The 27,245-nt window shown below is 29.2% G+C and overlaps 1 protein-coding gene across 1 annotated transcript in view; it reads right to left on the bottom strand.

The window, feature by feature from the left end:
• Nucleotides 1–771: 771 nt before the first annotated feature.
• LOC111687633 (flightin) overlaps nucleotides 772–27,245 on the bottom strand; it is a 55,934-nt gene continuing 29,460 nt past the window's right edge. The window contains exon 4 of the mRNA XM_046951173.1: nucleotides 772–1,044. Within this exon, the coding sequence (XP_046807129.1) occupies nucleotides 909–1,044 (136 nt within the window). The 3' untranslated portion in view covers nucleotides 772–908. The remainder of the gene's footprint in view (nucleotides 1,045–27,245) is intronic.

Genomic DNA, 27,245 nt, shown 5'->3' with positions numbered 1-27,245 from the left:
TCAATAACTTGTACAATCATATCAATTATTAATCATATAGTAGTACATATAGGCGAAACTGAAGGGGTTTTCAAAGAAAAATTTTTATTCTCTTCACACAGACGAGCTCTGAGAGAATAAAACAAACTTCTGAGAACTAAACGCACTCACTAAACATCAAATTTTCTTCGCAAAATTGCGAGGATATTACCACTTATTAGTTTTTCTTATCACTTAAACTTAATGTTTATTATTTTTTTCAACACTTTTCATTTATTTAAAACCCCGAATATAATTTATATTTTACAAACGAAAAAAAAAAAAATATTTTTTATTCTTTGACATTTTATTTTAATTAAAATTGAAAAATGAAAAGCTGTACATTTTAGTATTGAAAATTAAAAAAGTATTTTACATACGTTTTTTAATTCAACAAAAAAATAACAAAAATACGTGTTTATAATATGTTTTGAGTTAAAATATCTTTTCAAAAAAATAAATAACTAATATTTTCATTTACTGCCATATAAAATTTCATTAATAACACACAAAGAATAACGTCCAAAAAATACATTTTTTATTTAGTACCTTTTGAACAACTGTGTTTATTTTTGTGCTTGTACTAATACATTCTCACCAGTTAGGTCTTTGACAGGGGACTTAGGTCCTTGACAATTAGTTTCGCCTATATACTACTATATGGTATTAATACTCAAAAATACCTTAAATACAATTGATTTGGATTCTAACCCCGAAAAACTGAGGAAACATAAAAGGAAAAACTTGATCGTGTAACATTTGGTTAACAACTGCATAAACTTTTGACTAATATTTATTCATAATATGAGTTTCCAGATAAAAATATACATATTTAATTAAACCTTAAATTTAAATTGTTCTAAAAAATACTCCACCGCCACCTCTTGTTCTTAGAGAACTTTTGCATACTTTTGATTGATATAGGCTTTTGTATGATAATTATGGGGCCGAATAGATGCAGCTAAAGTTTGAATCAGGTGTTTATCTCTCTTTATGGATGATTCATATACGTCCAAACCTCGTCCGCTGAAAAAAAAACAATATTAGAAATATAATTTAATATATATAAAATTATGCTTTTAAAATCGTATAAATAAAGGTTTTTTCATTTCAATTCGAAAATTTTAAAAATTATTTAGAAATATAAATAGAAATATTTGACTTAAATATAACATACATATTTCTTGGGTTTCTAAATAAAAATTTTAAAACATTTGTAAATATCAGATACAAAATGATCCAAATGTTACTAATTATTTTTATTAAGCTGCATTAATTTTTGATATTTTAAAAAATTTAAGTAATATCTCAAATAGACTAAAAATACAGGCCTTTGAATCTAAGTCTTTCAAAAATGTTGTACTTGTTTTATAATTTTTCTTTATATGCAATAACAATATTTTAGAGTAAACTTACGTGTTTATATATGATCAAATCATCAAAACGTATGTCGTAAAGCAGTGTTGCCATTCATGTGTAAATACACATATTGTGTGTAATTTTTATTTCCATGTGTAGCCCATGTGTAATTGATCTCATGTGTTAATTATGTGTAATTTAAAATCTCATTGTATTTACATAAGACCAGGTTCACACTAGGAAACTTCTTTTGGGAAACATTTAATTTTTATGTGGGAGAGAAAGAGAAAGAAATATCTCTTTCTTTCACACACAAAATCAAAAGTTTCTCAACAAAAGTTTCCTAGTGAGAACCAGGTCTAAGTATTACTTATTTTATATCAAATTTGTTCTTTCAAACACTGGTTTTGGTTGTCATTTATTTTCGCTTTACAACACGTACATATCTGTCATATTCATGCAAAGTAAATTAATAAAGTAGCATCACTTGAACAGCTGACTATTTTTTTAACTATAGTTTCTATAGAAAAATAAAATTAGTTGTCAAAGTTTGTTTTGAAAATTGTTAACATTGTTTATGTCGCCATTTTTAAATTGTGTTTTGCTATTTGTTAAAATTTGTGAAAAGTTGAAAAAATGAATTAAAAGTGGTTTTAAAAAGGTTTTAAAGTGTTATAAATTGTAAAATATATAATAATATCCTTAATATTTTCAACTTATTTATTTATTTTTTATTTATGTTTTGTTCACATTGTTGTTAAAGGAAATTTTATTTTGACACATTCTTGGATTATTCCAAAAACAAAATACATGTGTTTGTTGTAGATGTTGTTGTACAACAAGAGATGTCGCTACTTTATTAATTTACTTTGTATTCTTGCATATGCAACAGTTTGCACACTTGTTTGAATAATAAGTCGGTGTTTTTTTTAAACAAAACGATCCACACACATACATATAAATTTATTTTCCCTTTGAAACACTTAAGCAAAAAGTGTCCGTCCTTTTCTAATATATGCGATTTTTTGAAATTTGTTGAAAGCCGGTTGTTAAAAAAAGTGATTCACATACATACATGTAAATGGTACATATACATATTTTTATATTCAAAAATAACGAAACAAGAAATAAGAAAATTTCTAAATAATCAAATTTAACTCAAACTAATTTCTAGTGGTAATTTTGTTTCAAGTGTGTAAAAGTTACGTTGTTTTTTAGATCTAGTTAAATAATAATTTATTTTAGGGATGACTGGAAGAAATGGCTTCAGATTCTAATCTGATTGGCTAAATAAATCTGAAATGATTGTCATATGCTTTAGGTATTTTAGTTTCTTTTAATGTCCTTTTTCAATCAGAAAAGCCAATTTTATATAAAATGAAAAGTGAAGTTTTTAATATATTGCAAATATATTCTTCAAATTATATAAAAATGGGTGTTTTGAAGTCAAAAAGCGTTTGGCAAATCAACGAATATATGAAAACATATTTTCAAACATAAATGATATTTATATTGAAGTTGCTGCATATGAATCATTAACTCAGATATCTGCATCAGAAAAAACAATCATTCTTCAAGATTGTAGAGAATTTTAAATGGAGGAAATTCATGAAATAAAATCAAGATTTGATTTTAGTGATCAAATTTATTCTGTTGTAGATATTGTTAATCCAAAAGTTGCTCAGTCTTTAGAACCAAAGACATTATCCCTATTTAAAAAAAGATTTCCGTCATTCGACACAGATTTACAACAACTTGATAATGAGTGGCGATAGCATGCTCTATTAGACTTTGAAAAATTTCAACTTAATGCAAGTCTAGAACCAGAAGTATACTGGCCTAAAGTTTTTAAATTAAAAAATTCTTTAGAAGAATGTTTGTTTCCCAATCTACAAAAAGTAATTCAGTTTATTTTAATATTACATTTTTCAAATGCTTCTGCTGAAAGAATTTTTGGTAATTTAAAAAATTGCAAAACTGATTTAAGAAATAGAATGTGTTCTGAAACAATTGCATATTTTTTTTTTACTAATGAAGGAATTTTAAGAAACGGTAAAGAAAACTATGAACCTAGTCAAGCAATTATCAAAAAGAATTAGAAATAGTGATCTCAGTTATAACTATATATGTATATATAGATATATTTTTATTATCTAATTTTATATTTTGTTTATAAATGAATTAATTATAATATGTATATGATTTATTTTTGCTTCATTGTTTTTTTATGTTTAAATAAAAATTAAAAAAGGTCATGTGTAATTTTTTTTAAATGTGTAATTTAGGAGTCGATCAAGTGTAGTTTCTAAATTGTTTGGTGGCAACACTGCGTAAAAGGAATGCTACCCTATAAAAATCAGGCTGATATTTAGAAAAGGGCTTAAGTAATTCATTCCAGGGCCACTTGTATGGGGCTAGTTGAAAACATCAGCCGATATTGTATTTTTAGCCATTAATTAGTGTTAATGAGCCAGTAATGAGCGATAAGCCAGTAATCAGCGTTATTAACATATTCTGAAGGTAAACATATGTGGAGGGCTGGGTCAATTCGACTCAGAGAGTGATTCTGAGCCGATTGGTATACTTTAAGGTGAGTGTAGAACTAATATGCTCAAACGCATAATACCCATAATACTGTAGCAGTGTAGTGCAGGCGTCGGCAAACTACGCTTCGGGAGCCAAATGCGGCTCTTTAGATATGGAACTACGGCTCTTGAGTTTCTAACTCACATTTTATTTTATAAAAAAAATATTTATATATTTTAAAATTTTTACGATTCAATTAACGAGCAATGTATTAAAACCAAGAAAACAATAAACACGACTTTGCAACTTTGATTAATCGTTTCATTTTCATCACTATACTTCTATTTTAGACTGTTGTATGTCGTCACTTCATTTTCGAAAGTGTGGAGTAGGGTCAAATTTGAATCCATCCTTATTAAATTTGGTACAAATATTTGTGTTCTTATAAACTTGTTTATGACGAATTTTAACTCTATGCTGGTATTATTAAGCCTGTTTTGAGCTTTAAAGTCATTTCTTTAAGACGAATTTGTATGGGGATATTGTCAACAATGATATTATTAGATCAGTTATGATCGTTAGAGTAATTTTCTAAAGTAGGCCTTATGTAAGTAGACTGGTCAATTATGTTCCGATGTATTATTGTGTAACATATTAATAAGTGACATTATTAAGTTACATAAAAGCGATTTTTTTCTAATGGGGATCTAATATGAGGGGTAGGATGAAATATGAGCCGATCGTCACTAAATTTGGTAAATAATATATACTTTTATTCTAAAAAATAATTCATATTCTTATGCTTTGGGATATACAATATTTTTTGTTTTATAAAACAAATAAAAAACCCACTTGAAGACCACAATAGATTTCCAGATTAACAATATGTTACATATGAGAGATGCCAAGCAAATTATTGCAAGTTCGCCAATTTCTATATATCTATGAAAAATTTTAATTATCACATTATAACAGTTTTCAAGATATACGAAATTTTGTATTTAATTCATATATTTGGTGGCAAGCCCCCATTGAAAGTCCGCCCGTTATTTTCTAAACGTTCACATGAATGTCAAAGTTATTCATATACAATTTAAATATTCTAGCTAATAGTTTCTTAGATATACGTTTTTTCTATTTAATTCATGTGGGGGCTTCAAGCTCCCCAGATGAAAATCCGCACTTTAAAATTTAAAGATTCTAGCTCTAATAGATTCTCAGATATACGAATTTTTTATTTTCTTAATATGGGGGCTCCAAGACCCCCAGATGAAAGTTCGCTCTTTTTTTTTAATAATGTGCAAAATTTTAAGAATTTAGTGATATTAGTTTCCCAGATAAACGAACTTTTGTATTTAATTAATATGGGAAGTGCCGCTCCTCTCATAGGTAGTCCGCCAATTTAATATCCGAAATGTTTACATGAATGTTAAAATTATTCCTGAAAAATTTTAAGATTCTAACTTTAACTGTTTTTAAGATAAACAAAAGCTAGTCCGCTTTTCATCCTAAATAATCATATTGAGACTAAAGTGGCTCCTACAAAATTTGAGAACTCTAACTGTTATACTAACTCAAGATAAACTATTTTTTTTTAAGTTATATGGGAGGTGCCGCTCCCCCAATTTATTACCCAAAATATTTACATGGATGTTGAAGTTATTCATGCAAAATTTTAAGATTCTATCTCTAATAAGTCCAAGATAAACGAATTTTTGTATTTAATTTATATGGGAGGTGCCACGCCCCCTAATGCTAGTCCACCAACTTTTTATTCTAAATAATCATATTGACACTAAAGTACCTTCGACAAAATTTAAGGACTCTAACTGTTATAAGTATTATCTCAAATATATGAATTTTATATTATTGGTAATGCCCTTTTGCTGAAATCTCAATCGCTAATAAAACACTAAAAAACAAAAAATTGTAACTTTGATTTTTCCAATAAATAAATGGATATTTAAAGTTAACAAAACATGTAGTACTTATCATTAAAAATATATTATTGTTTTAAAACTTCACGACACAAACATATTATTAAAATAAAAATTTACACAAAATCGCTAAGAGAAAGACAAACCAAATTGTTTAAAAACGCTAGATTGACAATATTTGTTTATTTTTCATGACAAATAAACTCTTTTATAAACTTATTTATGATAAATAAATTTAAAATAAATATAATTACAAATAATTTTTTAATATTCGTGTGTTATTAATTTATATATTTCTTTCAAAAAATTTAAAATTTACCAAATTTTTGATTTCTTTGGATTATTTACATATTCATAAATCAAACATTTGTTGTTGGATATTTTTTACTAGGGAAAAATATTTCAGTAAAATCAAAAAATTCTCTATCAACGAATTGTAATTTTTACTGCACTCTTACTTTCTCGTTGCAAGTTTTCGAAAGTATGCGAACGGAATCCAATAACAATTGTTGCAAATTGTTATAAATTATCGAGTATGCTAACAGACCTAATATTTATTACGACATTCAGCTGTTCAAGTGTTGAGACATGATGATCGAAGAGGGAAATCATAACATAGTTGTATAACAAATGTACAATCAGAGTTGGCTAACATGATTTGACAAAGATTACATAAAAACAAGTAAAAAAGTATAGTCGGGCGTGGATACCCAATACCAGTTATGAATATTAAATGTGATTTATTTTTCATAATAAAGCATTTATCTTCAATATTCCCTTGTTCCGATACATTTAAGCTAATTTTCTGAAAGAGGCTTTATATGGGGGCTAGGGGCAAATATGGACCAAGCCCGATAAAATTTTGTGAATATATTTATATTTACACAATATTTTATTGTGCTGAATTTCATCGTGATATTTGTGTTTATAAGTTAATTTGGAACATTCAAGTAATTTTCTGAAGAGGACTTTGTATGGGAGCTAGGGTCAAATGGGGCCCGATCTTTATGAAATTTGGCAGGGTCATCAAGACCTCTATAAAACTTAGTTAGCATATTTTTCAGAGATATCCTTTGAGGATTGCTCTAAAAACATTGCATATTCTGCTAACAATGTTTTACAAGCGCCTACGAAATTCGTACCGTTATCTGACATCAGTCGTTTCGGTAAACCTCGTCTTCCGACAAACCTATCAAATGTAACAAGAAAGGCCTCGGATTAAGGTTGGAACATGGTTCTAGGTGTATAGCCCGTATACGGAGAGTTTCTAAGATGTCCAGCCTTGATTTAGAAAGGACCAGCAAAGTCTACACTAGTAAAGGTAAAGAGAATGTAGTTCTCTCCGCTGGTAAGGCTGCCATAATCTGAGATAACACTCTCTGCTTAAAACGAACACAAGCCAAGCATTTATTTATAAATTTTTTAACTGCTTTCTTCACGGCTGGAATAAAGAACTGGTATCGAATCATACTCATCATTAATGAAATATCGGCATGCATCAAGTTTTTGTGAATAAAGTCCAGAATCGGTTCATATAGGTTTGATTTATATGGAATAATTATAGGGAATCGTTCATCATAACTCATAGATGAATTGACTAAGCGACCGTTAACTCTAAGAAGACCGTTGGAGTCTAGAAATGGGTTTAAGGTTATCAACGAGCTTTTTTGATTTGATTTGATATTCGTCAGCATAATAAGCTCTTTGAGTTAATCTAATTAAAACAGTTTTAGATTTATTAAGTTCATTTTGCGATAGATGTGCTGCTTTATTCACAATTTTTTTGGATGCTAAATTGCAGAAACGATAAACATAAGCAATTACGCGAAGAGCTCTATGGTATCGGGCGTGTAATCTGATACTTCGAAGTTGGTGATCTGTCATTGTCTAATAATCTTCGTACATTTGATCGTCCTTGGCTGTCGAATAATCAGTTGTACAATTTACTGAAATCATTTTCCTTTGCTCTCTCGGAGGCATCACAAAAACCATGTAACTGGACAAAGTTTTCAGGTTGAAAATTTACTCAGCGCGGTATTTTAATGGTTTCGATCTCATGAAAATTCTCTATAAAAATCTTCCATTTGAAAAAAATGTCCAATTTAACATTTTCATCCCACTCTACACCATCTTGCCATAATTGCTGTAAAAGCATTTTAGCTTCAATAATTTCGCCACACATGATAGGATTTGGCGTTTTGTTACATTATTCCCTATTGAAATCTTTTCTATTTTGTAACTAAAAGTATCTGTCATAGCGTTCCATCTAATTCCAAGGGTCTTTGTGGAACTTGAATCGCCGAATTTCAAGAAATCGTCATTCAAGAGATTTTCCTTTGGAATTTGTTCTAATAATTGTGGATGATTCGCAGTTATTTTCTTCAATGGAAATCCAGGAGAATATAGTGCGAAGCATAACTGATTTTGAGATTCAATTGCTGATCCTAATGTATGTCCTCCTGATAACACGTCATCTACACAAGTCTCAATATTCTTGACGATAGTGGATTATATGTTTCTGTGTCATCTGCCAACTGTAAAAGTGTTCGAATTGCTAAGTATGGTGCGCAATTTATACCAAAAGTTACAGTGGCAAATTCATAATCTTCTATGTCACCTGTACTGATATTGTGAAACAATATTCTCTGATAGCGTCTATCTGAATCATTTATCATAATTTGACGATACATTTTTTCAATATATCCATTAAAGACGTATTTATATTTTCGTCATAAGGTCTGACTGAAGAGTTGACTCACTATATAATACATCGTTTAGCGAAAATGAACTTTGTGTTTTACGTGATCCATTGAAAACCACGCGAACTTTTGTTGAAGCACTCTCAGGCCGAAAACTGCATGATGTGGCAAGTAATATGAAAAGTATTTACCATATTTACTTATTTCGATAGAGTTACATTTTTGCATATGACCTAAATCAATATATTCGTTCAAAATACTATTATTCTTAGTACACTGCAATAAATGTACACTACACCACTTTAGTGGGGAGGGTATAATAATAATATGTTAAATGGCAACATTACAAAATAACATAAAACGTCACTTTTTGTTATCAAAACAATGCATGTTTTATAAAAATGGAGACATTTGTAAATCTATATATATGTATAAAAATAAACTACTAAACGGCTGAACCGATTTTCTTGAAATTTTCGCCGATTTTCTTCAAATTTTGTCGGAGCCACTTTAGTGTCAATATGTCAATAAATAAAAAAAATAGTTTATCTTGAGTTAATATAACAGTTAGAGTCCTAAAATTTTGTCGGAGCCACTTTCGTGTCAATATGATTATTTAGGACAAAAAGTGGGCGGTCTAGCGTTAGGGGCGTGGCACCTTCCACATTAATTAAATACAAAAATTGGTTTATCTTTGAAACTATTACAGTTAGAATCTTAATTTTGCATGACTGACACCTCAAATTTTGTCGGAGGCAAGTTAGTGTCAATATGATTATTTGGGATAAAAAGTGGGCAGACTAGCGTTAGGGGGCGTGGCACCTCCCATATAATTTATATACAAAAATTCTTAGAAACTACTATAGTTAGAATGTTAAAATTTTGCACGAATAACTTTAACACACATGCAATCATTTTTGGTAATAAATTGGCGGACTACCTATGAGGGGAGCGGCACCTCCCACATTAATTAAATACAAAAATTCGTTTTTCTTGAGATAATACCAATCAAACTGGGTCAAAAAAAATATGTTGGCAAAATATTTCAGTTATCTATCTTGTTTCTTTTCGACTCTAACGTGTCGAATCTTCGCAGATTCGTTAACAAATGCAATTAATATTTATTTTAAAAAATAACTGAGTTTTTAACGCGTTTTAGCGCAATTTAAAAATACTCCACATATGACTTTTTGGAAAACAATTTTTAATTATAAAATTCTTTTATGTACAGATTTGGAGATTTCGTTCGAAATTTGGGTTTAAATTATAATACCATGTAGCGGATGTTAGCATAACTTCAGCAATATTTGTAAACGTAATCTATCCAAATTATCCCACAAATTGACCAAAATATAGAATTTTAGACGGTAAAATAAAATCTAGTATTAACATCATCTAGAAAATGTAAATAAAGAACTAAAAGTCATGGTGAGATAGTGGAAGTCAAAGGTCATCATCTTTTCATATATCGCGATTATTGTTCGTCGTACGAGTTTAGATGTATACAATACAACATAGAGGTTGCAATTATACTTTAAATTTAATTTAGAGGACGTAGACTATTCCCACCAAATTTTTTTCATATAAGTATCGCGAGTTTTTTACTTAAAAATAGAAATATTAAAAGAAGGACGGACGTGTTTGAATCGACCAAAAAAGTAATTTTAAGTTCATGGATGCACCGAAAGGAGAGAGAGGATTCAATATTCACGGTGTTAGATTGACTAGTGTAAATAAAATAATATTACGGTGTTGTTATGATTTTAATCAACTCATTTAATATGTGGAAAACTCATAGGTACTTTTGCTAAATCCTAACCATTTAAGATATCGAAAAATATCTTTGTGCACATAAGTATAGCCAGTAGATGTATAAATTGCAGTAATAAACAAATTTCGAATAGTAAAAAAAATTCCACATATTACCAAAATTCAAAACAGCACGATATGTATTTAATTGATTTAAAACTAGAGAAAAAAGAAGTTTTTCTAATATAATTTTTGGAATAATAGCAAACAGCATTTAGTTCAATTGTTTGCAAAAAATAACCAAAACGAAAAAATAATTCACATGTACACATGCAAAATAAAAATAACCAATTTTGGTTAATAATAACCAAAGTGGCAACACTGACCATCGTACCAATTTTGCCATCCCTGCTATACACACTAACAAAAGCAATTTAATTTAGTTGATCTCTTTGTGAAATGATACACAGATAATATTTTCAAAAGCCATTACAAATTATATGGACACAAGTAAAGCCGAAATTGGCTACCTGTGAAAATCTATTACAAATTAATGTATGAATACTTTTGATAGGAAGATCTATTAGACATACATACATACATACATACATACATACATACATACATACATACATACATACATACATACATATGTATAATTATTTTTTTATTTGTTGAAGCAATTAATCGCTTAAATTGTAACGATTAAACGATCGACTGTTAATCATTTGAGTACCTATTAGATACATTTAATACATACACAAACTGTATACATATATCAATACCTACATAAGCACTTAAATTCATCAATACATACTTTCATCAACAGATACATACAACAATACATACATTCCTTCCGTTATTCATTTATAATACTAATAGTATAAATAACACAAATATGTACAAACATAATTTTTTTTAGTGCAAAGTACACATATTTTCATTTATATTCTCTTTTATATTTTGCACTAGGGTTCTATAGTTGAAACGAAAAGTCTACTTTTCGACTTTTTTCATTTTATGAAAAGTCGACTTTTCGACCTTTTGCATTTAGTTAAAAGTCGATTTTTCGACTTTTTTCATTTAATTAAAAGTCGATTTTTCGACTTTAAATATTTTATAAATAGTCGACTTTTCGACTATTTTACACTTTTGACTTTTTTCGACTATTTTCGACTTTCCGATTTTTTTCGACTATTTTCGACTTTTTCCGACCAGAGTTAAAAATTTATAAAGTTGCCAGAAGCGTAAATTTATAATGTTGCCATATAACATATTATTATTTTTATTATTATTATTATTATTATTATTATTATTATTATTATTATTATTACTATTATTATTTATTATTATGAATAAAAAAATTTATTTATATTTTTTCTATTTGTTGCAATTTTTTGAGTTTTTTCGACTTCTTTCTATTGTCGACTTTTTCTGACTTTTCGATTTTATTCGACTATTTTCGACTTTTTCCGACTTTTATTTACAAAGTCCACAATAGAAAGAAGTCGAAAAAACTCAAAAAATTGCAACAAATAGAAAAAATATAAATAAAATTTTTTATTCATAATAATAAATAATAATAATAATAATAGTAATAATAATAATAATAATAATAATAATAATAATAATAATAATAATAAAAATAATAATATGTTAAATGGCAACATTATAAATTTAAGCTTCTGGCAACTTTATAAATTTTTAACTCTGGTCGGAAAAAGTCGGAAAGTCGAAAATAGCCAAAAAAACGTCGAAAAGTCAAAAAAGTCGAAAAGTCGACTATTTATAAAATATTTAAAGTCGAAAATCGACTTTTAATTAAATGAAAAAAGTCGAAAAATCGACTTTTAACTAAATGCAAAAATTCGAAAAGTCGACTTTTCATAAAATGAAAAAAGTCGAAATGTCGACTTTTCATAAAGTGCACAAAGTCGAAAAGTCAACTTTTCATAAAATGCAAAAAGTCGACATTTCGTTTCAACTATAGAACCCTAGTGCAAAATATAAAAGAGAATATAAATGAAAATATGTGTACTTTGCACTAAAAAAATTATGTTTGTACATATTTGTGTTATTTATATATTAGTATTATAAATGAATAACAGAAGGAATGTATGTATTGTTGTATTTATCTGTTGATGAAAGTATGTATTGATGTATATAAGTCCATATGTAGGTATTGGTATATGTATATAGTTTGTGTATGTATCAAATGTATCTAATAGGTACTCAAATGATTAACAGTCGATCGTTTAATCGTTACAATTTAAGCGATTAATTGCTTCAACAAATAAAAAAAATAATTATACATATGTATGTATGTATGTATGTATGTATGTATGTATGTATGTATGTATGTATGTATGTATGTATGAATGTATGTATGTATGTATGTATGTATGTATGTATGTATGTATGTATGTATGTATGTATGTATGTCGAATGTATGTATGTATGTAAGTTTTAGTTTTAAATTTTAAAGTCCGAGAGACCAAGAAAAACGACTTGCTTGTTCTTAGTGTAGTTTATCTCTAATCTTTTATTTTATTCAATACTTAAATCTAGCTTAAAAATAATGTATTGATTGTACCAATACATTCTTACTTTCTATAAAGATGCCGATTGTGCATTTTTGAACAAAGGCATCTTTGGTGAGTATATTGTTACAAATCGTACGATCAATCCAAATCAATAGTATGCGAACGTTTTGTTTACATTAACCATCTTGGTGGTCTTTGATAATAATTATTAAATAAAGCAAAATGAAAACAAAGCAAAATGAAACAGTAGGGTAGCACTTAATGCTTCCCACTATATATTGTCAATTCATAACGGAATTGACATGGGAAAGCTGGATATCGGATCGACCGGAGGACTCGCACATATAACTCCCCCATCGTTAAGATTCGAGTCCCTTCGAATCCCAATATATTTCTTAATTCTAATCAACATGTAGCATAATATAAATACAAAAATTAATGTATAAATTATATAAAAGTTGTGGTTACTTTGTTGTTTTTTATAGTTTCTTTAATTTCACTTATATTTGTAAAACTTAATTCGGGCAATAATTCTGTCATATTAACAGGCAAAACGTTGAAATTTGGAACAATTACATTTAATCTGTTTTCAAATCTCTTTATTTTAAACTCATCAATTCTAATTTCACAATTTTCAAAATTAACAAAATAATTTCCCTTTAAGGGATACGAAAAATTAGTACATGAATCATATAAAATGCTCTCCACGTTAATCAACAATAAATTTCCAATCTCAATTTCCTCTATGTATTTTTCTTTCCTCTCAACCTTATTACAATCCTTATAATTATTCCTCAAAATATTTCAAATCTATATCTTGGAGATGATTCTCTATTCTCAATCTGTCCTCATCATCCATGTTACCAAAAAGCCAATTTATCAGTCTACCTCCTGCATTTATTAAATCTGAGAAACTCTCAATTATGTTGAGAGGCTCACTCTGCAGCACCGCATAACCCGCTTGTGTCTCGATACCTCCAATCCGGACCGCAGACTCAGTGCATGGGGCCAAACAAAACAGCAGAAGTACTAGGATGGTCAACATTGCCGTTCCCTGAAAAAGTTTTCAATGGTCTTTTAATGTTTGCCAAATCCATCTTATTAGGATTATTAGCATTGTATTTCACAAATCTTTTAGCCGTTTTTTGTCTTTGGGCTCCGGGCTTTTTCATATACAACTCCCGATTATCATAGTTGGAAACTTTCCCCCTTCTTGAATCAACCCTATTAATAGCCTTCCTCTTCCTATCACCCATATATTGAGCAATTTTTCGATGATCTATATCGGAACGGTTCAAAAGGTCAATTGGTTTCATATTTGTCGTGGAGTGAATTGTGCCATTGTAAAAGCCTATCGCCCTAACAACTAGCTCCTCCACATCTACGTTCTCGTTACATCGTTTTATAATTCGAATATGTTCCAAAAGAGACAAATGCATTCTCTCTATGTCGGAATTACCCGTATGAGAATATGCCGTTGTGAAATGCGTCTGAATATTTCTTTCCGTACAAAACAGTCTTATCAAAGCGTTATTGAACTCATTGTCCATTATCAACAACTCCGGTTTGCCAAGTAAGGCAATCCTTTCCTGAATCTCTACCCTGACCGTACACATATTTTTATCTGTAATTTAATGCACAGACCCCAATTTAGTAAATCTGTCTATTGTGGTCAGAAAGTATGTTCTATGAATCTGAAAAATATCGATATGAACAATCATGTTTGGTCTTTCAGGTGTTACAGTATGATTAAAATGTTTACGATAAGGATTTCTATCGTAATTATTTTCATTGCATATTCTGCAAGAATTTATAAATTTATTTATATATTTTATCAAATTTGGATAAAAATGGGAGTCTTTTATTTCCCCAAAATTCTCCAAAACACCTTTATGGTTCCCGCTATTATGAGTATTCTCAATTATCCCATACATCTCCTCTTCGTTAGGCATGTCAACAGCCAATTTCGTACATTTAATAAAATTCAAACCTCGATCACCACCAAACAACGATTCCAACCTTCTTTGGACTACACAATACATATTATCCGGAAGCTCGGAATATATGCCGACTCTTCCTTTTTTTAACGTTCTTCTAAATAAATCGTTCAAATAATGTTCAAATCACTCTCACTTACGTAAACTATGTTATACCTTCTATACAAAACTTCGTGTTCCCGTTGCTTAGTTTTCAAAATTCTTATTTGTGTTCTATATTTGTTCACAACTGAATCACTTATGAAAAAATTGTCACTGCCATCATCTTCTTGTTGGCTATGTACCGTTGCCATTTCCTCTGATACTTCAAACAGTGATTTAATATCACAATCTTCAGTTCTCTCATCATCGGATTCCAATCGGCTTAGGAAATCCGCAACCTTATTATCTTTGCCTTTAACATACTCGATATCAAATTCATATTCAGCGAGCATGATTTTCCATCTGCTCAATCTGGAATTTGGCTCCTTTAGGGAAGCCAACCTTTTGAGAGACTGGTGGTCAGTGTTGACCAAAAACCTATTTCCAAAAAGGTAAGCACGAAAACATTTAGCCGCCCATACTATAGCCAAGAGTTCATTCTCTATTGTACTATAGTTTTTCTCATGATTATTCAATGTTCTACTAGCATAACAAATGGGTCTATCACCCTGGCTAAGAACAGCACCCAATGCGACATTACTAGCGTCCGTAGTAAGGACGAATTTCTTGTTGAAGTCCGGATAGGACAGTATTGGTGGATTTGTTATAATTCTTTTTAATTTTTCAAATGATTCAATGTAAGAAGGATCATCAATATTTATCTTGACATCCTTTTATAATATTTTATTATTGGTCCGGCTATAGAAGAATAATTCTTTATGAATTTTCTATAGTTTTACAGTACCTGGAATAGGTACTTTATTAATCACCTCAATCTTGGATGGACAAGGTTTTAGACCGTTTGGTGTAACTATATGACCCAAAAACTGAGTTTGTCTTGCCAGAAAACTACATTTATTCATTTGAACTTTTAAATTATGTTCATTCAAAACAGAAAATATTTTTGTCAGACTACTCAAATGTTCCTCCAATGAAGATGAGAAAACCAATATATCATCCATATAGATGACGCAAATTTTATTGATGTAATCACCTAAAACATAATTCATCATACGCTGAAAGGTGGCAGGTGCACTCTTTAAACCGAATGGCATTCTGATAAACTCATAATGTCCCACTGGTGTTGAGAAGGCCGTCTTCTGAATGTCCCTATCTTCCATCCTAATCTGGTGGAAGCCTTTCGCAAGATCAATGGTGGAAAAATATTGTGCCCTACCCAATTTATCAAACAGAGAATCCATATTGGGCATCGGAAATTTATCCCCCACAGTTATATTGTTTATATTTCGGTAATCAATGACAATACTCCATTTTCGTTTACCATCGTTATCCAGTTTCTTCGGTACTATCCATAAGGGTGAGTTATAAGGCGATTTACTCGGCCTAACTATTCCCTGGATTATCATATCTTTTATCTGGGTTTCAATTTCCCTTTCGTGTGCCTTAGGGTACCTATATATTTTTGAATACACCGGTTTATCCGATGTTGTGACAATACTATGTTTAACCACATTAGTTGTTGTCAGAGCTTGACCTTCTTGATATAATGTAGCTCTATTTTTCTTTAAAAACACATCTAATTTGCGTTTTTCTTCATTATTCAAATGTTCTGGCAAATCTTTGTTACCTAAGTCTATGTTTTGCAATTCTAAAGTTTCAATTTCGTCAAAGCTTATATCAACTGGCTTTGAATAGAACAATATTTCGACATTATTAACCCAAAGTCTCATATTATAGAAATCTATTATGACACCCATAGGCATCAACACATTATTTCCGATTATACAATCGAAAGCCTTATTTTTTAAATCAACAAGTTTGACAGACATAGTTTCATCCCCTGCATTAAACTCCAAAGGGACATTAACTATAACCTCTTCATCCACCATTTTAGTGCCGGTTAATGTATTTAATCATTTCATTCATGCTAATATTTTCCACCTCCATTGGTACTGGTCTGTTATTGTTCTGATTTGAGCCAACACGTCTATTTTGACCTGAACCTCTTTGGTCATAACCAGTATTCCTATATTGATCTGAACCCCTTTGTTCATAACTAGTATTCCTATATTGACCTGAACCTCTTTGCTCATAACTAGTATTCCTGTATTGACCTGAACCCCTTTTGTCATAGTTGTTTCCACTGGGTTGGGTCATATTTTGAGGATTTGGTTTATATGACCTATTATTGAAATTTTATCCATAATTTCCCGTCTTTCGTCCTTTATCGAAATTCTTTTCCCGGGAATTATTGGTATACGAATTCTTTCGTAAGTAGACATCTTTCATTAAATTGTTTTCAATGAGGTATGATTGTGCACCAGAAATGGTAGCAATGTTATTTTGAATGAGTAATGTCTTTATATTCAAAGACAGAGAATTCAAATAAATCTCAAAAATTAATGTTTGATTTATATCTGGAGAAAACATAGCGCTATTCTCCGGATTAAGGCTATATTTAGTGTCCATGAGATTTAATATCTCACTTAATTTATGGTAAAGTTCCTCCACGCTCAGAGCCACCACGTTCATGGCTTAGTTTCGCAGCCCCAAAAACGATTCTTTTACACCAAATTCTTCCCAAAGCTTGGCAATAATTTGTTTCAATCGCTTTCAAGGCTTTACCCTGAAGACGATTTGCTAAAACCGATCTAATCGTTGCCTTATGTTCCTCCCCACTAAGGACAACACCGTGTTTACGTCACGCAAATAGCTCGTTAGAGCGTATTCGGACGACCCACTAAATGGTGGTAAGCTACGAGCCTCGCGTAACCCTTCTACCAATGTTAACGACACTCTATTATCTTTCTTCTCCTTTCTTACAATTCCTCAACAAAACTCCGTTAATATCAGATTCTAAATTCTATTGTTAGTATATACTTAATTTTATACGCATATATTTATATATATATATATTATATATATATATATTATATATATATATATATATATATATATATATATAATATATATATATATACCATTCCTTCCGTAATCCGTTCCTTTCAAAAATACGGGTTTCAGATAAAATATGGTATATATCGGTCCCTCATCAATTGGGAACCGAATAAATTCTATCGCACTACGGGATTGTCCCTTGGGAATCACCAAAGTCGACAAAATAATTGGATTTGTTGCTACTGTTGGTTTTGTTGTTACTGTTGGATTTGTTGCTACTGTTGGTTTCGTTGTTACTGTTGGATTTGTTGTTACTGTTGGATTTGTTGTTACTGTTGGATGACTGGTCTTTTGGCTAACCAGCTTATTTCTTCCTTCAAGTGCTTTGGCCGCACTTTATTATTTTCCAAGGCGATGGAAAATGTGTGTTTTTTTTCTTTATTTATCACTTTCATATAAACTTTCACGTTTTAATGATTTATTTAAAAGTTTCGCCCTTAATAAAACTCTTTTACGTTTTTATTAAAGAAATAAATGTTTTCATTTATTTAGATTGAAACATTCACGTTTCTAGATTAAAACTTGTACGTTTTAATTATTTTTTTAAAACTTGGACTTCTTATATTTTTTTTCTTTATATAAAAAAAATATATATAAACTTTTTTAAAAGCTTCTTATTAGGTTTCTTTTAAAGGATACTATTTTTCACCTAGTATCCTACCGACTGCGCCAGTTTTAGTTTTAAATTTTAAAGTCCGAGAGAGCAAGAAAAACGACTTGCTTGTTCTTAGTGTAGTTTATCTCTAATCTTTTATTTTATTCAATACTTAAATCTAGCTTAAAAATAATGTATTGATTGTACCAATACATTCTTACTTTCTATAAAGATGCCGATTGTGCATTTTTGAACAAAGGCATCTTTGGTGAGTATATTGTTACCAATCGTACGATCAATCCAAATCAATAGTATGCGAACGTTTTGTTTACATTAACCATCTTGGTGGTCTTTGATAATAATTATTAAATAAAGCAAAATGAAAACAAAGCAAAATGAAACAGTAGGGTAGCACTTAATGCTTCCCACTATATATTGTCAATTCATACCGGAATTGACATGGGAAAACTGGATATCGGATCGACCGGAGGACTCGCACATATAACTTGTATGTATGTATGTATGTATGTATGTATGTATGTATGTATGTATGTATGTATGTATGTATGTATGTATGTCTAGTAGATCTTCCTATTAAAAGTATTCATACATTAATTTGTAATAGGTTTTCACAGGTAGCCAATTTCGGCTTTACTTGTGTCCATATAATTTGTAATTTCTTTTGAAAATATTATCTGTGTATCATTTCACAAAGAGAGCAACTAACTTAAATTGCTTTTGTTAGTGTGTATAGCAGGTATGGCAAAATTGGTACGATGGTCAGTGTTGCCACTTTGGTTATTATTAACCAAAATTGGTTATTTTTATTTTGCATGTGTACATGTGAATTATTTTTTCGTTTTGGTTATTTTTTTGCAAACAATTGAACTAAATGCTGTTTGCTATTATTCCAAAAATTATATTAAAAAAACTTCTTTTTTCTCTAGTTTTAAATCAATTATGTAAATATACATGTCGTGCTGTTTTGAATTTTGGTAATATGTGGAATTTTTTTTACTATTCGAAATTTGTTTATTACTGCAATTTATACATATACTAGTTATACTTATGTGCACAAAGGTATTTTTCGATATCTTAAATTGTTAGGATTTAGCAAAAGTACCTATGAGTTTTCCACATATTAAATGAGTTGATTAAAATCATAAAATCACCGTAATATTATTTTATTTACACTAGTCAATCTAACACCGTGAATATTGAATCCTCTCTCTCCTTTCGGTGCATCCATGAACTTAAAATTACATTTTGGGTCGATTCAAACACGTGCGTCCTTCTTTGATTATTTCTATTTTTAAGTAAAAAACTCGCGATACTTATATGAAAAAAAATTTGGTGGGAATAGTCTACGTACTTAGTAGATTATGTCCTCCAAATTAAATTTAAAGTATAATTGCAACTTCTATATTGTATTGTATACAAAAGTTGTAATAACATCTAAACTCGTACGACGAACAATAATCGCGATATATGAAAAGATGATGACCTTTGACTTCTACTATCTCACCATGACTTTTAGTTCTTTATTTACATTTTCTAGATGATGTTATATACTAGTTTTTATTTTACCGTCTAAAATTCTTTATTTTGGTCAATTTGTCGGATAATTTGGATAGATTACGTTTACAAATATTGCTTAAGTTATGCTAACATCCGCTACATGGTATTATAATTTAAACCCAAATTTCGAACGAAATCTCCAAATCTGTACATAAAATGATAAGAATTTTATAATTAAAAATTGTTTTCCAAAAAGTCATATGTGGAGTATTTTTAAATTGCGCTAAAACGCGTTAAAAACTCAGTTATTTTTTAAAATAAATATTATTTGCATTTGTTAACGAATCTGCGAAGATTCGACACGTTAGAGTCGAAAAGAAACAAGATAGATAACTGAAATATTTTGCCAACACATTTTTTTTGACCCAGTTTGATTGGTATTATCTCAAGAAAAACGAATTTTTGTATTTAATTAATGTGGGAGGTGCCGCTCCCCTCATAGGTAGTCCGCCAATTTATTACCAAAAATGATTGCATGTGTGTTAAAGTTATTCGTGCAAAATTTTAACATTCTAACTATAGTAGTTTCAAAGATAAACGAATTTTTGTATATAAATTATATGGGAGGTGCCACGCCCCCTAACGCTAGTCCGCCCACTTTTTATCCCAAATAATCATATTGACACTAACTTGCCCGACAAAATTTGAGGTGACAGTCATGCAAAATTAAGATTCTAACTGTAATAGTTTCCAAGATAATCCAATTTTTGTATTTAATTTATATGGAAGGCGCCCACTTTTTATCCTAAATAATCATATTGACACTGAAGTGGCTCCGACAAAATTTTAGGACTCTAACACTTATATTAACTCAAGATAAACTATTTTTTTTTAATTGATTGGGAGGTGCCGTTCCCTTCATGGGCGCTCCGCCAATTTATTACCCAAAATATTTACATGGATGTTAAAGTTATTCATGCAAAATTTTAAGATTCCAAAATAAACGAATTTTTGTATTTAATTTATATGAGAGGTACCAAGCCCCCTAACACTAGTCCGCCAATTTGTTTATCCTAAATAATCATATTGACTCTAAAGTGGCTCCGACAAAATTTGAGGACTCTAGCTTTTATATTATTTCAAATATACAAATTGTATATTTTCTTAATGTGGGCGTGTCTCCTCACCCACTTGAAATTTAAAAATAAAAAGTAGCCTATTACCTCTTCCAGACATACAGGAATTAGCTGTGAAAATTTCAAGAAAATCGGTTCAGCCGTTTAGTAGTTTATTTATTTATATAATATATATATAATATATATATATATATATATATATATATATATATATATAATTATATATAATATATATATATATATATATATATATATATATATATAATTATATATATATATATATAATATATATATATATATATATATATATATATATATATATATATATATAATATATATATATATATATATATATATATATATACATATATATATAATATATATATATATATAGATTTACAATTGTCTCCATTTTTATAAATCATGCATTGTTTTGATAACAAAAACTGACGTTTTATGTTGTTTTGTATGGCGACATTGCGAAGTTTAATCTTGTACTCAAAAACGTCAAAGGGGGTTAATAAATCAAAAAGGTTAAAGTATCAAAAAAATAACTCAGCTTTATAAAAGTAATTAAGTATGCGAATTGTTGCAAGAATTAAATTAATTTCAAAATATACTAAAATTTGAAAATCGAAGTGCTAAAATGTTCTGCAGAAGAAAAAAGTGCATATGTGTACCCCGTTTGCGTATTTTTCACATCGAGAAAAATTGTCGGAAAATTTGGGATCATCTTGTATAAAACAGAGTGAACATAAGAAATTAAAGAAAGAACTTAAAGTTAAATATTACAGTACTTTTCGCTTATAGTCCATTCCGCTTAAAAGCCAAAACGGGATGTAAGACTAAACAATCATATTCACTTGCAGCTTTTTTCGAATTTCATACAAATTATTTGTTATTAAGTCCACTTCGCATAGGGCATTTTTATTTAAAGGCCAAATTTTCTTTGAATGCATAACTAATATTGTATAAAAAAATTTCATATAGTCCACACTTTTTTGTCAAACTTATTGTTTGAAAATATATAATCATGTATTGTAAATTCTTAAAAAAAGAAATAATCTAAAACTACAGAATTCTTTTAAATGTTCATCAATTAGTAGTGTCCGACCGAACTCCAAATTTCGTTCGGTACCGAACACCAAACCCCCACTTCGGTAAATTTGAAAGTTCGGCCGAACCCGAACTTTGTTTGGTTTTCAAAGTTCGGTGAACACGAACTTTTTTCTTAAATGAAAAACTCATTTATGATTAAAAAGTAACAAATTTATAACATTTAAAACCAAAATATGAACATCCGGAAGATTTATTGAAGAGGGTCTTTAATTAGCAATTGGGTCTAATTCCGAATTCCAGAGAGTGATAAATTTCTAATAACAAACCATTTTTGTGAAATGCATATATCTTAATACTTTTATTTTAGGGTTTTAAACTATTTATTGACAATAATATAATTCTTTGTAAGAGCACGCATTATCTAACAGTTTTCAAGATATACAAATTTTTGTATTTAATTTATATATGTAGTGCCAAGCCCCCCACTGAAATCCCGCCCCTTATTTTCTAAATGTTCACATGAATGTCAAAGTTATTCATATAAAATTTGAGGATTCTAGCTCTAATAGTTTCCTAGACAACTATTTTTTATATTTAATTCATGTGGGGGCTTCAAGCTCCCCAGATAAAAGTCCGACCTTTATCCTCAAAATGTTCAGATGAATATTATAGTAATATAAGCAAAAAATGATAAATATATTCCATATTTTCTTAAATAAACAATATTTTGTATTTCATTCATAGTCCCCATTAAAAGTTCGCCCGTTATACTCTAAATGTTTAGATGAATGTCAAAATTCTTCAAGTGAAATTTAATGATTCTATCTCTAACAATTTCTTAGATATGCGAATTTTTCTATTTTATTCATTTTGGCGTTCCAAGCCCCTTCAAATGAAAGTTTGCTCTTTTTTCTTAAAAATGTTAAGATGAATATTAAAGTTCTTCGTGCAAAATTTTAAGAATTTAGTTTTATAAGTTGTATAAGATTCTTACTGTAATAGTTTCCAATATAAAAGCATTTTTGTATTTAATTTATATGGAAGATGCCACGCTCCCTAGCGCTCTTCCTACCACATTTATCATAAATAATCATATTGACTAAAGTCGCTCCGAAAAAAATTTAGGATTCTAACTGTATTATCTATATTATCTGAAGAAAAAAGAATTTTTGTATTAAATTAATATGGGAGGTGCCGCTCCCCTCATGGGTAGTCCGCCAATTTATTACCCAAAATGTTTACATGGATGTTAAAGTTATTCGTGCAAAAATTTAAGATTCTAACTGTAATGGTTTCCAAGATAAACGAATTTTTGTATTTAATTTATATGGGAAGTGCCACGTCCCCTAACGCTAGTCCGCCACTTTTTATCCCATATAATCATATTGACACTAAAGTGCCTCTGACAAAATTTAAGGACTCTAACTGTTATATTATCTCAAATACTTATAAGAATTTCATATTTTCTTAATGTGGGTGTGGCTCCTCGCCCACTTGAAAATTCAAAATAAAAAGTAGCCTATTACCTATTCCAGAAAATTTCAAGCAAATCGGTTCAGCCGTTTAGTAGTCTATAACGTTCAAACATATAAACATACAAACAAACACACATTCATTTTTATATAGATAGATAGATAGATAGATAGATAGATAGATAGATAGATAGATAGATAGATAGATAGATAGATAGATAGATAGATAGATAGATAGATAGATAGATAATAGATAGATAAATAATAGATAGACTTTCATTGTGAACGGACGTGTTATCAAGAGTTCTCTAGAAAATCGCAGTTTTTAGTGGTTTCAAGTGAAGTGTTAAATATAAAAAATTTACCAATAAAACAACAAAAAAAATCTATACAATATAGTGTAAAAAAATATATAAAAAGTTAAAAAAAAATCAACTAAAATATTAATAAAAAGGTTTAAAACTATCAAATAAAAGCCAAACCAAACTTTTTTCCTTTTCTTGCATTAACATAAAAAAAAAGCATAAAAATCAAAAATTATGAGTTCGCTTTGCGACGAATGTAAAAAGTCTCTCCCAACTTCGGGTGATTTTGTAAAGTGTTTAAACTGCAAATCCAACTATCACTTTGCCCCTTGTTCGTCTATAAGTAAAAGTTCATATGACAGCAGTCGTATATTTTCCAATTCTTCAAGATTTTCTTCTGCATTTTCTGGATTAAAATATTGTTTGTCTTTGTGAAAAATTAAGAAGTTGTGCAGAACTACTTTTGCTAAAACTATTTTATCAACGTTCTTTGGGTAAGCATTAATTGAAGTGTGCAGAATTCTCCAACGGTTGGCGAGGATTCCAAAAGAAATTTCTATTCTGCTTCTAGCTTTTGACAAATTTTTATAAAATTTTCTTTTGTCTTCCGGAAGGTGTTTCCCCGGATAAGGTCTCATAAGGTTTTTTAATAGTGGATACGCATTATCTGCTACAAAGTAGTACGGAAACACAATATTTGAATTTGGTAATGATCTAAGATTTGGAACGTCAAGTTCATTATTAATAATTTTTTTTCCAAAATTGCTCTCACGAAATACACCGCCATCACTTTGGCTTCCTAAAGCTCCGACATCCACATACGTAAAAGCATAATTCGCGTCACATGCCGCCAGCAAAACAATACCAAAGAACTTTTTATAGTTATAAAATAATGATCCACTTTGTTTTGGACTTTTGATGCGAATATGCTTCCCGTCTATGGCGCCCAAGCAATGAGGAAGACCGGTTTCTTTCAAAAAATTTGAAGATACAGTGGACGTCCACTAGTACGAATTATATAGTGTCAGGCCCTTTCGTAGTACCGAAATATTCGTATTACTGAACAACACATTTTGTATGTTTAAATTCAAATAATACACATAAAATATTGGATTTTTTATTTTTCATAAAAAATTACATCACGAAATAAAATATAATAAATGTGTATTATTTCAAATAAATTTCTTGTACATAAACAGGCATAAAAGGATATTTACTTATACGAATTGTCTTACTTATACGAAAGTCCAATGGTTTGAGATATAGAAGGTTTTAAATTTTAATGTTTTTAAAAATATGTGTGCCAAAGACAATTTACATGTACATATCTGTTCTAAAATGTATTAAAATATTCAGATTACATAAAATTTTATTAGAAACTTGAATGGAATATACCACTTTCAAAAACAATTCTCTAATTTAAAATTTTCTCCTAAAAACTTGGAATTAAAGGATCACATTTGAATGTGGAGTTTTACTTATTAGAAAATCCATAATTTAACATTGATGTTTATTACTTTGTAAAATGATTCCTACGACCTTTTCAATAACAGCGCTTTTGAGACTTCAATATTGTTCTCGTTGGCGTTATCGTCCAATATAATTTCTTCTCTTGGGTTATCGAAATTCCCAGAAATTAAATTAATAACACTAAATAATTGTTGATTTGTAAATATACATGCCGTAAATTGTGTGTATAGAACTTTTAAAACACAAAACACTTGTAATAAATACAAAAAAAACTTCTAAATTACTGAGCTAAAAGTGAATGATACCGAAATAATAAAATACCCAATAAACATCGATTCAAACCTGTGAATATTTTTAAAAATTTTCGTAACTAAATAATGTATTTTCCAAATTGTTTTCAAATTTTAAAGTTTAGCCTTTGAAATAAACATGATAATTTCCAAAAACGTTTAAAAAATACAATGTGTGATATTTATAAAATTTTCAAAGTTTTGTTTGAATTGAACTTAGAAAAGTTTCTTTCAAAAAATAAATTATTTTAGAAAAATAAAAACAGAACATTTTTTCTACAGCAAGGGAGCGAAAAAACGTTAAATATAGGAGAAATAATCGGAGATATAAAAGAAAAATATGCTAAAATAAATGAATGAATTTTTTATTTTCAGGTGATGTAAAAAAAATATATGAATTTTGCAATAGTTAGCATTATAATTAGGGTTTGAAATATGTATGAAAATAATAATAAAGAATACTTGAAATACGTTTGAAAATTTTTTTAGTTTCAAGCTTCCCTCTAACCTTTTTTAAATTTGAAATACATTTGAAAAATACGTTTGATTTCTAACTGCCTTTTTGTTTGAGAAGGCCATAATTTTCCATTTGAAAACAAAATTTTTCAAATTTGTTATCAAAGGCTATGTATGAAATTAGAATAGGTTTTCAAATACATATTTACATCATTTCAAAGGTTTTTGCTTATTGGGTAAAAACTTCAATCATACATAAATACAAATAAAACCAAAATTCCCATAAAATTGCGTTATTCGTACTATCGAACAGAAAAATTGTGTCTTTATTTTGCCATTCGTGTTATTGGACATTCGTAATAAAGAGGGTACGTACTATTGGACGTCCACTGTATTTTTATCCACTCATTTTTGTTAGGATTTGATGCATATATTTCATGGAGGCTATCCCAGATGACTTGACACGTTTCATAAATGATCTCTCTCGTTGTAGAAAACCCTATTTTGTATGCCCAAGCCAATACTTGGAAATTGCATCCGTGGGCTAGGTATCTAGAGTGTATAAATATTGGTATATACATTTGTATGAACAACATTATTAAAACTCAATACGTACAGTATTTACAAAAAATAAAAATTTTATAAAAGTAAAAATTGTAAAAATATACTCATGGTGTAGGGTATCATATGGTCGGCCATGCCCGACTATACTTTCCTACTTGTTTTATATAGTGCTTTAATAGAAGAAGTTGAAAGATCTAAATGGCTAAGATATTAGTAGTTAAAGTGCGTGACGTGATGTGACAGAAATAGAAGTTGCTTATTTCTTTTTTGACAAAAATGTAAAAATCTGCGAGTTTCACCTGGCTAATTGGTTAAAACCTTTTTTATTGTAATTTGGAATATTTATTTATTGTTTTCAGCTTTTAGAACCAAAAATTTTTTTCAGATTTTTTTGTGCAAGCCGTTATGTGTGACGTGACTTGACATGACGTGATGTGACAAAAATTTCCAATGATGAAATTTGCAATATTATTGAAAATTAATTAGTCCATA

Source organism: Lucilia cuprina, chromosome 5, assembly GCF_022045245.1.
Source record: "Lucilia cuprina isolate Lc7/37 chromosome 5, ASM2204524v1, whole genome shotgun sequence".
Classification (NCBI taxonomy): domain Eukaryota; kingdom Metazoa; phylum Arthropoda; class Insecta; order Diptera; family Calliphoridae; genus Lucilia; species Lucilia cuprina.
Note: the sequence above shows the minus strand (reverse complement) of the source record. Positions and strands in the feature narration are given on the sequence as shown.